Below are 13,515 nucleotides of genomic sequence, written 5' to 3'. Positions count from 1 at the left end.
CGCTGGCCGCCCTCTTCCAGCACCCGCTCTACCGCGCCGCCCTGCCCCCGCTGGCCGACGCCGACGTCCTCTTCAATGTCAACAGCGACATCAGGTTCAACCCCAAGGCGGCCGAGCAGCCCGAGTGGTGAGTGCCCCGCGCCGCGGCCGCGCCGTCGGGACGGAGCGGGGCGGCGGGCGCGGGGGCTGCGCGGCGCCGAGTGCCCCTGCCCTGCCCGCGGCAGCGCCGACCTCGGCCTCGGGCCTCCTCTTGGAAACGTCGGCGTCGCCCGCCCGTCTCCGAGAAGGGAGCGACAGAGGGTTAGGCAGAAACAACTCAGGTGTCACCGGGAGGGATGAGGAGAAGAAGAGGAATTGTACATATGCTTGAGCGGTTGTTTTCCTGCAAAGGCGATGCAAGGAAATGAAGAATATAAYGCAGGAACAGCAGGACGCTGGAGCACCTGGGGCAGAGGGGCCGTATGCCCCAGTATCCCGTCTCCGGTGGGATACTCCAGGGCCAGATGCTAGGGGACAAATAGGAAAGAGAGYAAACGCACAGCAATCCTTCCCCTAGTGTACGTTCCCCGTCTCCCACTCCAAGGCTAAGCAATGAGCCCCGGCAACAACATACTAACTTTTCTCAAAAGCAGGGGCTAATGCCACAGAGGCATTCATCCYGGCAGGTATTTCAGCCTTCAGGATCTGAGTCGTGGTACATTTTTTCATCCTGAATTAATTCTCTGTGCCCTAACACCTCTGCTTACATCTAACCTTCAAAGCAGTTGGTTGTCTCTGTGAATTGTTTGCCCTATTGGCTTGTAAGAAATGCTTAGAAATTTCAATGACYGAAAAATCAAAAGGCTTGTCTAATACAACAGCACCCTCTCTCAAACACAGTGACATTGTAATGTTTAAACAGCTGCAGTGTACCACGCAAAAGCCCTGCGAGCAGCGTGATTTGGATCTTAGGAAACGGTATAAATGTTTGTGATTTCTATCTGAGGAGTACATGAATTGTCCGGGCCCTTTACATCTAATAATCAGAACTAACTGTGACATGAAATACCTGAGAAAGTTCAGTTTCTTTGTGGAGGGGAAAAAAAAAAAAGTCAGCAACATATGAACATCTGGAGATGACTAAAAACATGGTGGACTTCTGGACTGCAGATATTTGATAGTACAGCAAAGGGGTTAAGAGCCCAGTTATCACTGATGTCCACGATGCAGCTGCTGCTCATGCTTGTTTTCATTAGTGACTGCACCCAGAGTTCACAGAAGTAATAAGAAATTTARGAGTTAACAGAAATTTAAACAATTCTCTCCTGTAACGGTAACTTGCCGCTCAGGAGGGGGAAACACCACTCAGAGTTATTCTTTAGCAAACCAGATCAACGTGATYTGGTTTCTTCTCATTCTGTACCACGGCATTTAAATACGAGAAGAGGAAGAGTGAGTGGGAGCAGTCAGCGCAACAGTTCAGATTACTGCTGCAGTATCAATTTCCAGAACCAGCTCAGTGTTAACAAAAAGTTCAGGAGGATGCTTTCCTTTCCGTGAAGCTCGGGAAAGAGGTTTGCAACCTAATATAATCTAAACACAATATAAAACGTGGAGCGCCGTGTTTCTACTATATAAGGGCCTCCTCTCATTCTCGGTGATGTCACTCAGAGTTTTGCTCCTGACTTTCATGGGCTTTAAATCAGGCATGAAGCGTGTAGGTGAAAATCCCGCTTGCTCGGCGTCGGAGGCAGCTCCCTCTGGCCTCCCCGGGAGCGGGAGCCGGCCCTTTGGTTGCAGGCTGGCTCAGGGGCGAACTGCAAGACTTCTCCTGCCCTTAGAGTGCTTTGCCCYTCTGCCTTGTCGCATTTTGAAGCCCTATTTCTTGATGCCTGTTACGAACTGTAACAATATTTCTTTCTCCTCATTTTTGGGTTTTTGTTTTTGTTTTTGTTTTGTTTTTTTTGATGGTAGGCAAAATGAAGATAATGAAGAGTTTTTGCCAACTGGAGAAACCTCCATAGACTCCTACCCAAACTGGTTAAAATTCCACATTGGCATTAATCGGTACGAGTTGTATTCCAGACATAATCCTGCAATTGAGGCTTTACTACAAGACCTGGTCTCCCAAAAGATAACCAGTGTTGGTATGTTTGGATATATATCATTTTTATGATTCTTTGCTCATTGTTCAGGATCTCATTGCTGCTTTTATATTAAATAGTGAATATTTTGCATGGCTTCTCTCTGATGTGCTTAAAACATTGCTTCCTGCCTTCTGCACTTGTTTTCCATGTTAAATACAAAKTGGCCTTCCAAAGAGATATTGTCAGCTCTGTATTACCTGCATAATTGAAAAGTCTACCAGCAAGGCAAAACCGATTCATTTCAGAGGTCTTGCAGTCACAGTCAGATTGAAAGTGCCCTTTTTGATTATTTTAAAAAATATGGCAATAAAAAAAAATGTCAGTCAAAGGTAGGTAGCATCTTGCAAGAGGTAGATTTGCATTATTATCTGATCATTATTTAAAAGCGCCAGCCTGGCAGCGCTCGTGTTTCTGAGGCAGGAGAGATGAGGCTAACCTGCAGCCCTGTGGGAATGGCTGCAAGGAGGAAGCAGCGGAGCCCGGTGCATCCAGAGCTGCCAGCGCTTTGCAGCTCAGCAGAGCTCACGCTGCTTTCTCGGCTTTAGGGAGAGAGCCACAGCATCGAGGTAGCCTCATGGCGAGCGGAGTTCAGCTCTGTTTATTCTTCCTATAAATCTGCAACTGGGATGTGCCTACGCTGACCTTTGGCTGCRTTGATACACGGTGGAACAGTCGAAGGCTCTTCTCCGGGGCTGATTAATGACAGTATGTGTCTCCTCGAATTTAGCTGGGTAGCTGCACTGGAAAGAAAAGCAAAACCCAAAGCCCCGGGATGCTGAGCGAATGCAGGCTGCGTGGTTTCTAGAGGTAGAGAGCTGCAACACGGCCAGTGGTTTCCATCTGCCGCATAGAAAATGAAGTTACTTGCACCGACCACAAAGTTGCTAAGAACGTTTCGCTGGGCTGAAATAGCAGGCGCTCTGTGAAACTGCTGATTGTATGTGTTGCCACCACTGGATGAGGTCATCAGGCCTTTAACCCTGCAAGGAAAAAATCCCCATGGCTTCAGCAGGAAATGGCCCGTACAAGAATAGCACGAGTAGGCCCCAGGTTTACATTTTCCATCATGTGAGTCATGCTGGCTGCCGAGCAACCCCAGGAATAAGTGCCATCCTTGATYGTAGAGTGTGGATTGATGTAGCTGGTCAGGACAGGGCAACCTCCACATGCTGAATGCCAGTGAGCGATTCCCTCCATGGGCTGCAGCCGTGGTGGGCATRCAGGCTTGCAGATCCGCGTGGGGCTCTGCCCTGGGACAGAAAATGGCCCAAAATGATTTGCAGAATCCAGCTGCCATCCAGCAAGTTTGGATTCAAAGATGGGATGGACACGTATGAAAAGGACAAAAAGAGGCTCATTATTAACCTGAGACTGGTTTTGYGTCCCCAAAGCGCTGGATTGGGATGGTTAATTAAGGAGCTCAGGTTTGAATGCTAAGTCATGTGTATTCCCGCGTTGAGATGGGACGTGGCGCTGTGGCAATAGCAACACCCTCCTTGGGGGACACTGCCCGTCCTTGGGAGGGTGACGTGCCTTGCAGACCAGGCCTGTGGGACGTTCAGCTTGACATATGCTCCCCTTTCCACACCTCTTCGCTCCTCATCATGCCATCGGTGCTTCTGGGCACGTTGCTTAACCTCTCTGCTTCAGTTCACCCCGCAGCAGAATTGTTATAGTATCGTAAGAACAGGAGCGAAGCGTTGACGCCGTTCACCTAGGTGGAAGCTTTGCCGTTTGCTTCCCTGGGCCCATGATTCCACCTTGCGTGTGGTATAGCCAACTCGTGAGGCTCTCATTAATTACAGCCTCGAGGGAGCTCTGAGACCAGCGGGGGGAGAGTGCCACCAGCCCGCGGGGGGAGGCTGATGGTTGTGCCGAGCCGTTCCCTCGGGGGCTGTCTCGCTGTTAATGTTTGAACAGGGCTCTGCAGAGCCAGGTTAGGACCTCTTAGTCCCTACCACCAAAATCCAGAGCCGGCGTTCCTGTTGATGATTCAGTATTATTTCCATAAGCGTCTGAGGTGCACCACCTGGTACTGGCCTTTTATCGAGGAGAGCAGTTGCTGTGCGAATTGACAGGTAATGATTACTAGGCGTTAATCACAGCTTTCCAAAATCAGGCTCGTAGCAACTGAAAGGGAGTTTTGCCCATGAAAAGATGACAGGATCTGAATTTTGCCAGTAGCGTCCACAGACCGCCTCTGTGAACAGGGAGTTTCAGGCAGGTTGCAAAGCGAGAAAGAGCATATTGTTAATATACTTTTTATTATTATTATTAAGCAGTGCAGCATGTTTTATTTCATGTTGCAAATTCCTTGCGTGTTTAAAAGAAGTACGTTTTAAAGCCACACCTGCCATTTTTCAGCTTTACTGCAGAGTCACAGCAGGGGTTGCAAAGCATGTAAGCTGATTAATAAAGACTAATATATTTGACCAAAGGACGTTTATAGGATTGTTACATTCTTTTTCATATTCCTGCATATTTTTCAATTTGCCTGTTCCTTTTTTTTTTTCTTTTTCTCATGGGCAACCTTTGCTGCTTTGCCTTTTGTTTTGTTTTTTAAGGCAGCTGCAGAGATATCAGGCTACAAGTATAAAATAATTGGAAATCTTCATACTGTACAATCTTCAGGCTTCTTTCTACAGCCAGGACAATTAAATATACAGGCTTACATGCATTAGATGAAATGGGATATTGCTCTGCCCAGTCTTTTCCCAGTGTTTAGATTGGCTTTGGCTCTAATAGAATTAGGTGATTTGATATGTGGGTTTTTGRTACCTACAGTAATTACATCCAAAGTGCAGCTAAACAGCTTTCTTAGCCACATTGTAATTTCTCTGCTCAACTCACATTATTTATGGAGGTGAGCGGTGACCAGCTTGATCCTGCACCATCTATCAAAACCACTCACACGATTCTGTAACATGTGCTGTTATTTTAAAATGAAAATGGTGACAGAAGCAATTCCCAAGAGCAGGGAGCACCAAGGTGATATTTTCTTGGTGTTAAAGTTTAAGTGGAACAAGTCCACGGATGGGAAGAAGCATCACATTCAGCTCCCACAGTGACACCTAGAGCTGGCCTTGAAAAGGACAGGGTTAAGGAGAGCTTTTAAGCTGAGGATGTATTCTGTGCTCTGCATCAATATATATATTTCCTATTCATTTGGTTAAACGTAATRGGGTAGCTCTTAGTTTGATTTAATTCAGTGAAAATTTCTTCCTGACATGAATAGGAGCCTAGAGAGGACTGCTTTCCACTGAGCACTGAAACCCAATTTTCAGAAGAAACACAAGCACAGGCAATTGCACGCTTCCTTTGCCTTTCATAACTGTTTATGGCATGCAAAAATAACCGTAGTTAGCTATTTTCTTGCATATTTCCRAGATGCCTGTGTATAATTGTGGCAGCACTCTCAGCAGTTTAACAACAAATAAGGCATGGTGCATTGTGAAGGCATCGGCTTAGAAAGCGTGGTCCTGATCTTGCTTGTATTGCTGTCCAGAGAAGCTGTTCTCTGGGATATTGTGTGAGCAGGATAGGTTTTTGCAATTTCTGTCTGGGGTGGGGTTATATTTTTTTGCTTCTTTTAATTCCCCGGTTGGAAAGATTTGGAAACATTACCTGACTCAGTTCATTTTTGAAACCTGCAATGCCTTTAGTTTGTACAGGCAATAATTAGAAAGCTAGCACAAAAGATTACTCATGCAATGAATAAATGCTGCAGTTAACTAGGGTGGACTCAAATCAAGAAAAAAAAGTAAGAAAAAAAACAACTATAAAAAGATGCCTGAGAGGTGATGAATAGTATCAGCTTTTTATATTGCATGAAGTCTGTGGGTCAGGTCTTGTACTGACATGGATTCAGGAAGGAGTAGGAGAGGACAAGGGGAGGTGGCAGAACGTGCGGCTGTGACAGGGGGCTCATAGGTGCAATGGGAAGGGGGATTTTTAGAGGCTTGATCCAAAGTCCAWCAGAGAAAACAGGAGGAATCTCACTGCATTCACTGGTCTTCTGACAAGGTCCTAATTCCACAAACACTCAGGCAAAGTAAATCTCAGGGAATTTTTGGCAAAGCCTCCTGAAGTTAGGAAGAGTTTTGATCACACTCTAAAGCTTTTGCACTCGGTTAACAGAAAAGGTTAATGCTGCACTCACTTCCTTTCTATTTTGGGGAAAGGAGAGAGTTTGAGTTGCCTGAGATAAAAAGTAATGGTCGTATTGGAATTTGTTTTTAGCGCTGTGCCAGTGTGTCCCAAGAGCTGTATGAAAGCTGATTTGAGGTACCTGCTGGGGTGCCAGCAGGTTTGTATAGTCTTTTCCAGAGCTGTTTATGACCTGTGATGTTACTGTACATTCAGAAACCTTGGGAAAAAAAAAAAAAAGTGAATTCGGAGTGTGTCTGGAGGTTCCCTCTGAAGTCGTAACAGCCTTGCATTGCAAGGCCTTCTTAAAAATGKCTCAGCCTGCTGATCACAAGTGTGACAGCTTGTAATAGCTTAACATCCCCCAGCTTCTCTGAAGCCTATGTTCTAATCGTGTTATAAATCTTCAAAAACTTTCATGTGAACRGTAGGCGAAGGTGGAAGGGCATCTCCAGATGCAAACAAGGCTCCTGGAACATGGCTGGGCTCCTATGTTTGGCTATAATGGCCGAAGAGAAATGTTTGACTGAGATGTAGCAGAAAGTGGAGATCCTTAAGGAGTACAGTTAGAAAATAAGAAGGATGCCAGTATGCAGAAATAATGCTAAGGGACAAGGAAAATTATCCGACCTAGCAATCCAAATGAATCATCTTCACATGGTCATGAGACCTGCTCTTCTCCAGTGTTGTCACCTGTATTTGCTCCTGTCATACCCCTTGTCTGTGCACACCTGGACAGGTGGTAGGCTTCCCTCAGCCCTGCTCCCAGATGTGCTTGTTTTAGAGGAGCAGGAGTAAGTTGAGTGCAGTAAGACAGTCTGTGCTGACAGTCAAGCATTTCCCTCTCCACAGGATTATGACCTTAGTTGGGACTAGTCTGGAATCATAGGATGTCCTTGAATCCTCTCTGGTGTGGAGTGAGCAGCTAATGTGGTGGTATCTGCGTGCATGGGCAAGAGCAGTGAGTCCGGGGGACATCGGGAGAAGCCAGCATTGAGCTCCTGCACACCCGTGTCCCATGACACGTGGGGCTGCCCTGAGGTGCCCGCAGCAAGGCGTGACGTGAAGCCGTTCTCACAAAGGTCATGCTCTGTTTCAGGGAGGCCCAAAGTTTGAGGTAGCAGCAGCATGGGCACAAAATGCCAGCAAAACTTGTGTTCAGCCAAGGCTACTATTGCAACCAATTAAGCCAATACAGTAAGACGGATTTAAAAAGATGAGGGGAGGTGCTTTTGTGTTCCTTCAGCTCMGTTCTTTCTGACAGGAAACCGGGCGTTTATGTCTCATGAAAGAATTATTCTAAATTGTTAATCCCCTCCATACTTTTCCCTTCCTGGTGATGACACACTCACTGTTGAACAGGGCTGCTAACAAAATCATTATCTGTCGAATGACTTCAGTTTGCTGAGAAGCTCGTCAGCTTAGTGAGTCCAAAACTTTGTGCTTGGAAAAAGGCATAGCTGCGCTTCTTCTTCTCTTCTTTTTTATTTTGTTGTAATTTCCCAAAGTCTTGGTTGCCCAGCATACCTCCATATGGGATCTGATCGTCTTCTTTCTGTTGGGTCTCCAGCCGTGTCTGCTATACTTTAGACTTACATGTTTCAGGGAGAAGTGGGAACAAAGCTCTAAGCACTGAGCTCCTGGGAACTGAATGAAAAAAWTTAAATTATGTACATTTTAGAAAGATCTTTATCTTTCTAAAGGAAGGTAGGTAGAAAGGTTAGATCTTCATTTGGTATAAGCAGCTTGTAAGCAGCTATGTTGAGGCCAGGGGCACTAAGGAGAGCTAAGTCTGTCAGAGAGGACGCAATCCTGCCCTTCATTGCTGAGACTGATAATACTGACCTGAATGGAGATATCCCACATTAACAAGGGTATAAATACGGGTTATACCTTAAGGAGCCTGGCACGTTCCGTGCTTTTGGCACTAGCCTGGCAGGGAAAGGTGGTGGAGGGCTGATGCAGAGCRTGGATGTGGGTTCCTGCAGGCTCAAGTGAAGAGCATGTGTCAAAAGGTCTTGGAGATGCTTTTTTCAGCTGGAGGCTAACAGTTCCTCATTGCCTTGAGGCTCTGGGATGAAAGGCAGCTATTTCTTATTCCCACAGCTGCAGATCAACTGACCAAATCTGCACAAGAGAAGGAATTTAATAGATGAAAAGCACATGCTTCTGCTTTACCTGTTCAGCGCAAGTTATTTAACACCCTTTAATTTCTAATTATTTATTTGTTCCTTTGGGATAAACTGGTAATGCAAGAGAAGGCAGGGTCAGCAAAACAGTGAGGCAGGAGGGATTTTATTTTTAGAGGAAATGTAATTAAACTGACCAGTTTTGCATAGCATTTTGTTGCARAAATATAGATTACAAGTGCTGAAAGAGAGCTGGTGACTTATCAGTAATAAGGCACAGAGAGGAGTAATTAAAAGAATGTGCAGGTACTGGCATTGGTTAGAGGAAGAAAATGTGCAAGCTAGATAGGTAGAACAAGGGCAGCTCTAAACCCAAATTTACAGAGCAAGGTAACTTGACATTCCTGTAGCTCTGCACAGGTTTTGTCAGAACGGTGAAACAGGGCATTAATTATCTGATGTGAATTCAGGAAGCATTTCTGAAGGACTGACTCACCCGCACCGATACAAATGCTGCGGTCAGCCACTCCAAACGCTGACATGAATTAAAGAGTCCAGTCTTTTTATGTATTCTGAGTGGTTTTGATTAAGATGATGAAAAAGCAGCTGGTTTGCTAACATATACATTTACCTTCCTTAAATAACCTTATTGTCAAGTAAAATGTTCTTCAGAAACTCATATAAAAAAAACCTCTGACTTTAAAACCACTATGATCTGACTGTTAACATGATATTGTCCAAATTGTATGAATTGCTGTGAATACATGTTGGTCTTAAATTCCTATTTGCTGTTGTTTGAGAAGTGAGAGCATTTAATGTTTGAGCAAAGATGGCCCTCAGTGCACAACATGGACTATATCCCTGCTACCTCTACTTGTCATCTCTCGTACTTCCAGTAAAGGCARCCCTATGGTTCTGCCCCGGTGTTGGAACCTATCTGAGATCCCCTGAAGTTCGTGGGTGGCCGCCAATACATATCTGTTGTGAACAGAGGAGATGAATTTACATCTACTGCTCAGGAGCAATTGTTAAAGTCACCACAGAGATCAGGAATTACCAGAGTATCTGATCATACTTTTAAATAACAGATGTTTACTGTGCGTCCCAGCCTCAGCTGTGTTCTGAGGCACCCCGTCTTCTTTTCCAGTGTACGTCCCTTCTTAATAAATCCAAAAGTGACAGAAGACAAAGAAAACAAGGCTCTAATGATCTATTGCTATTCATGTTGTGCACTTAGGATGCATTAGGGGCACTTAGGAGCCCATAATGGGGGGCAATGAGAAAGGCAATTGAAAGGTCGATTGAAAAAGGCAAAGACAAGGAGTACAATCCCATTTTAGTCATGGGTGGCAGCTCAGAGCCCAGCCCTACACTCTGCCCCCRCTGAATAATTTGTCATCCTGTTAGGATTACCCAGCTTGGTGCCCAGACACCACGGTGATGAAACTAATATAGAGCAAAAGATACATGATTGCATTCCCAGAAAACTGAATATAAGTAGATCCATATRTAGTATGTTAAAGTGGCTTTATTTTTTCCCACAGCAATGAAATCAGGAGGCACCCAACTGAAGCTCATCATGACATTCCAGAATTATGGACAAGCACTGTTTAAACCCATGAAGTGAGTAAGAAATGTTTGGTTGTCTTGTAACATGAAATTGTGATGATTCCATCACAACGGCCTGTTGCCGTTTTGAAAGGCGTTAAAAGTTTGCTGCTGGTGTCTCTCAAGGTTAGGGCGCCCRGTTCTGGTGTCTTGCCACTAATGTAGAGCTTCAGGAGTGTGCAGAAATGTTGCCCTGCTACACTGGTCTTTGGGGCAGGTGCAAAGAAGGCACCAGATACATTAGTCTTCTCAGAATTGGTTATTCTCTCTGTCTGTTCAGTCATAAATATAGATTGTTTTCAGCATTTCTTCCTTTAYGTAAACTTATTCCACAGTCCTGAGTGTTACATAATGTCAGTTCTCTTTTGGAGTATGACCAGGCACAAGAGATGGTTCAGCATAGCTTTGGAAAGACCTAAATAGTATTTATCTGATAAATTATAATTTAGTCTATTGATTTATTATTGTTTGTATTAAAGGGTTGTGTTAGTTGTTTGGCCATGACTAGGCTGAAGCTATGAAAATGAGTTTATTTGAGAGTGGTACTGCAAGGTCATGAAACTAGAGTGAAAGAGAAGGACAAGGATGATACAGCCTTGATTTGCACCTGTATCAATCTGACGAGAATCCACTGAGATCAGTGAAGTTATTTAGRTATAAAGCAGATGTAAATGAGTTCTGAATCCTGACCTGTGTGTTTGTGTTGTAATAAGGAAAATGACTCTGTGCTTGTTGTAGAGGGTTTAGCGAAGTCRCTTGAGGCTGCAAAATGTTTAATGAAGCTACCCAATATCTGTGTCAAGGGTACCACTGGAATAATAAATTCATTTCCTTCTTTTGTTTCCACTGTAGGGAAGTTCAGTTAATTTCCTCTASGATGGTCCGTAAAAGACTAAAGAAACAGATAATAACTGGTTTGGAATATGCTTTGGCACTGTGTTACAGCTATAGCATGGCTCGGGGTGAGCTGCTGCCTGGGGACTGACATAAACTCCCTGTTTTACTATGGATTTTACTGTAGACTGACCTCACACAAATACAGATGCAAAYCTGATGCATTTAAGTAATTCCTAAYGGCATCTTTYCCCACATGGGAAACAAAGAACGTGGCTGCTCTAGCTGCCTTTAAATATTAGGTAGAATAGCGATTGCGTTGTTGGCTTTTTTCATAGTGTGTGATTTGTTTCTTTTTCACTACTGAGATGCAGATATTTTCAATCTTTATCATTGGTATGACATTGTAATTCTGGGAATGCTAATGAGGTCAAATCAAAAGTTTGCCGTTTCTACTGTACTGTGTGCAGCTTTGGCAAGATGATGGATGACAAAAGACGTATAGCCACTTTCCTATACAGAAGYAATTACTACCCTCCACCAGAACAATAGCAGAAAATGATGATGTCTTAATCATTCCTTCTGCTTGATTCCAAGGGCAGCAACATCCTATTTTCTCACTGATCTTTGCATTAAACACACATCTGGAAGAAGAAGCGTTACAGCGTTCTGCAGCTGTGTTCCCAGGCACCACACCTTACAGTRGCAAGACTGCTGCATTTATGCTGATTGTTGCTGAACACATTAGTGATTTTAAATAAGGGTGTTTGCAAGCATTTGTCTTCATTCTGATAACGGTGTAAAGGGAGCCAGCTGCTCTGGTAGTGTAAATCTTCCCAGCTCCTTTGGCATCTGGTCCCACTGGYCTCTTTCACCAACTTATGGTCTGTTGTGGATGAAGTTTCTAGAGAGGTTTGCACAATGATTTATTGATACAGAAATTAGCAGCCTAGACCTGAATAAGATTCAGGCTATTAGATCCACAAGATTTATTCCTGTAGGACCCTGTCCAGTTCCTAGCCACCTTCTGGTCTGTTTCTGGTGCTCCCTCTTTTCTGCAGGGAATCCTCTTGGTTCAGGCTTTACAAAGCTGCCTAACCCTTCGCAGGGCAGGAGGCTATAGGGAGCTCACAAGTCAGGGCCAAACATCTCCTGAATGTAGCTTGGTCATCAGAAGTGCCAGTGTAAAGGATTTCTTGTTTCAAATAATTTAACCTGAAACACCATCCTGCTGCCACTTCTGAGATCAGCAGGAGGAAGGAACGTTTCCATGGTCAGGAGGTTCCTGTATGTTTCTACGTGTCGTTAGTGGATTGTCAGCTGCGTGGCTAGAAATGCACGTCATAGAAGAAGACGCAAAAACAAGCAAGACCTTCAGTTCTGGAGCTGCACAAAGGGCTGTACAGAGGGGAGGTGTCTTTTGTCAGCGGCAGGAGTTACGCGTTTCTCTCTCCTGAGCTGATACGCCTCTTTTTACAGCCAGCCTTTTGACTACATGTGACGATGTGGAAAGCTGCTTGTGCTATCCATAGATACACGTTGTGTCTTCCAAACTAAATTAGTATGTATCCAAGCAGGACTGCGGCAGGTAGAGGGGACCATGGGAATGCTTCCCTGACTCAGATGGGTGTCTGCAGGGAAACAGGAGGTCTCCTGAACTTTAGCAGTGTTTTCTCCAGGAGAGTCTTAGCAAAACAGGCTCTCTGGCAAGTTGTTTGAAATCCTGCAGAACTAATCTGGCTGGTACTGTGGTTTCAGCAGCTCCCAATTTCATGCTGAATTAGTCCARAAAGCAAGCTGGCTCCAGAAAGTCTTCTTCAGACCAGGCAGTATTCAGAAATGGAGAAAGTAGAATCTACATCTGGCACCTTTAGCACTCCATGCTTGATATCAACTGACAACTCTTCATCTGGTCATTGAGTCAGGGTAGTGGAGCAAATCAGAGAAGGGAAGCTTAGCAGTCAAGGAAATGTGATAGTGGTAAATAAAGCCCGATCAGCTGCAATTATTTTATTTATTTGTGGCTCTGCATCTTCATTTCTGAAATAATTGCCCATAAAGTATTGCAGAGGAAGCCAAATCTATTCATAAATCCTATGGCCCAGTGTAGATTCCRTTGCTAATTCCAAATGCATCATAGAAAACGCGAGTATTTGCTAAAACTCCAGGGAAGATTTAATGTATTTGCAATGTATCTTACAGTTAATGTGTAGTTTTATTTAGCTCGTAACAGTTCAATCATACAAAATTATTACCATATGGGACATGAGAAAATAGCAACCGCCTCTTTTCCCATTATTAGTGTGTCTAACTGTATTAGTATTGTACAGCATAATAGAATTTATTTACATGATCGCTGGTATCTCCAGCCATGGCTTTCTATATGACTTAGCAGGTAGAGATGGTGTAGAGTCATAAATTTCAAATGGTTTTGGTTATTTGTCCAAAATGAACATGTGCTTTGTGCTTTATGCTTTATAATTTTGTCCTTCCTTTGTTTCTGCTAGCTGACGGAGTTAAATAGCTGGCTCAGCAACAAAACCAACACATTTCTTTTCCTCCTGAGGCTTTATTCTTGAAGGGTGAGATTCAGCAGAGTCAGTGTCAGGCCTCCTATTGCCTACCCTCATGCCAGGATTTTCACAGAGGTTTTTACAGTTCCTTATGCAAAA

The 13,515-nt window shown here is 44.3% G+C and overlaps 1 protein-coding gene across 1 annotated transcript in view; it reads left to right on the top strand.

Moving 5' to 3' along the window:
* Nucleotides 1-2: 2 nt before the first annotated feature.
* The window catches only part of FAM20C (FAM20C golgi associated secretory pathway kinase), a gene marked incomplete at its 5' end in the record, with an annotated part of 56,225 nt that continues 42,712 nt past the window's right edge, over nucleotides 3-13,515 (top strand). The window contains 3 exons of the mRNA XM_085300510.1: nucleotides 3-127; nucleotides 1,954-2,126; nucleotides 9,946-10,024. Of these exons, the coding sequence (XP_085156636.1) occupies nucleotides 3-127; nucleotides 1,954-2,126; nucleotides 9,946-10,024 (377 nt within the window). The remainder of the gene's footprint in view (nucleotides 128-1,953; nucleotides 2,127-9,945; nucleotides 10,025-13,515) is intronic.

This window comes from Rhea americana, unplaced genomic scaffold (genome assembly GCF_003343005.1).
Source record: "Rhea americana isolate MKP2758 unplaced genomic scaffold, rheAme1 scaffold_10, whole genome shotgun sequence".
Taxonomy (NCBI): Eukaryota; Metazoa; Chordata; class Aves; order Rheiformes; family Rheidae; genus Rhea; species Rhea americana.
Note: the sequence above shows the minus strand (reverse complement) of the source record. Positions and strands in the feature narration are given on the sequence as shown.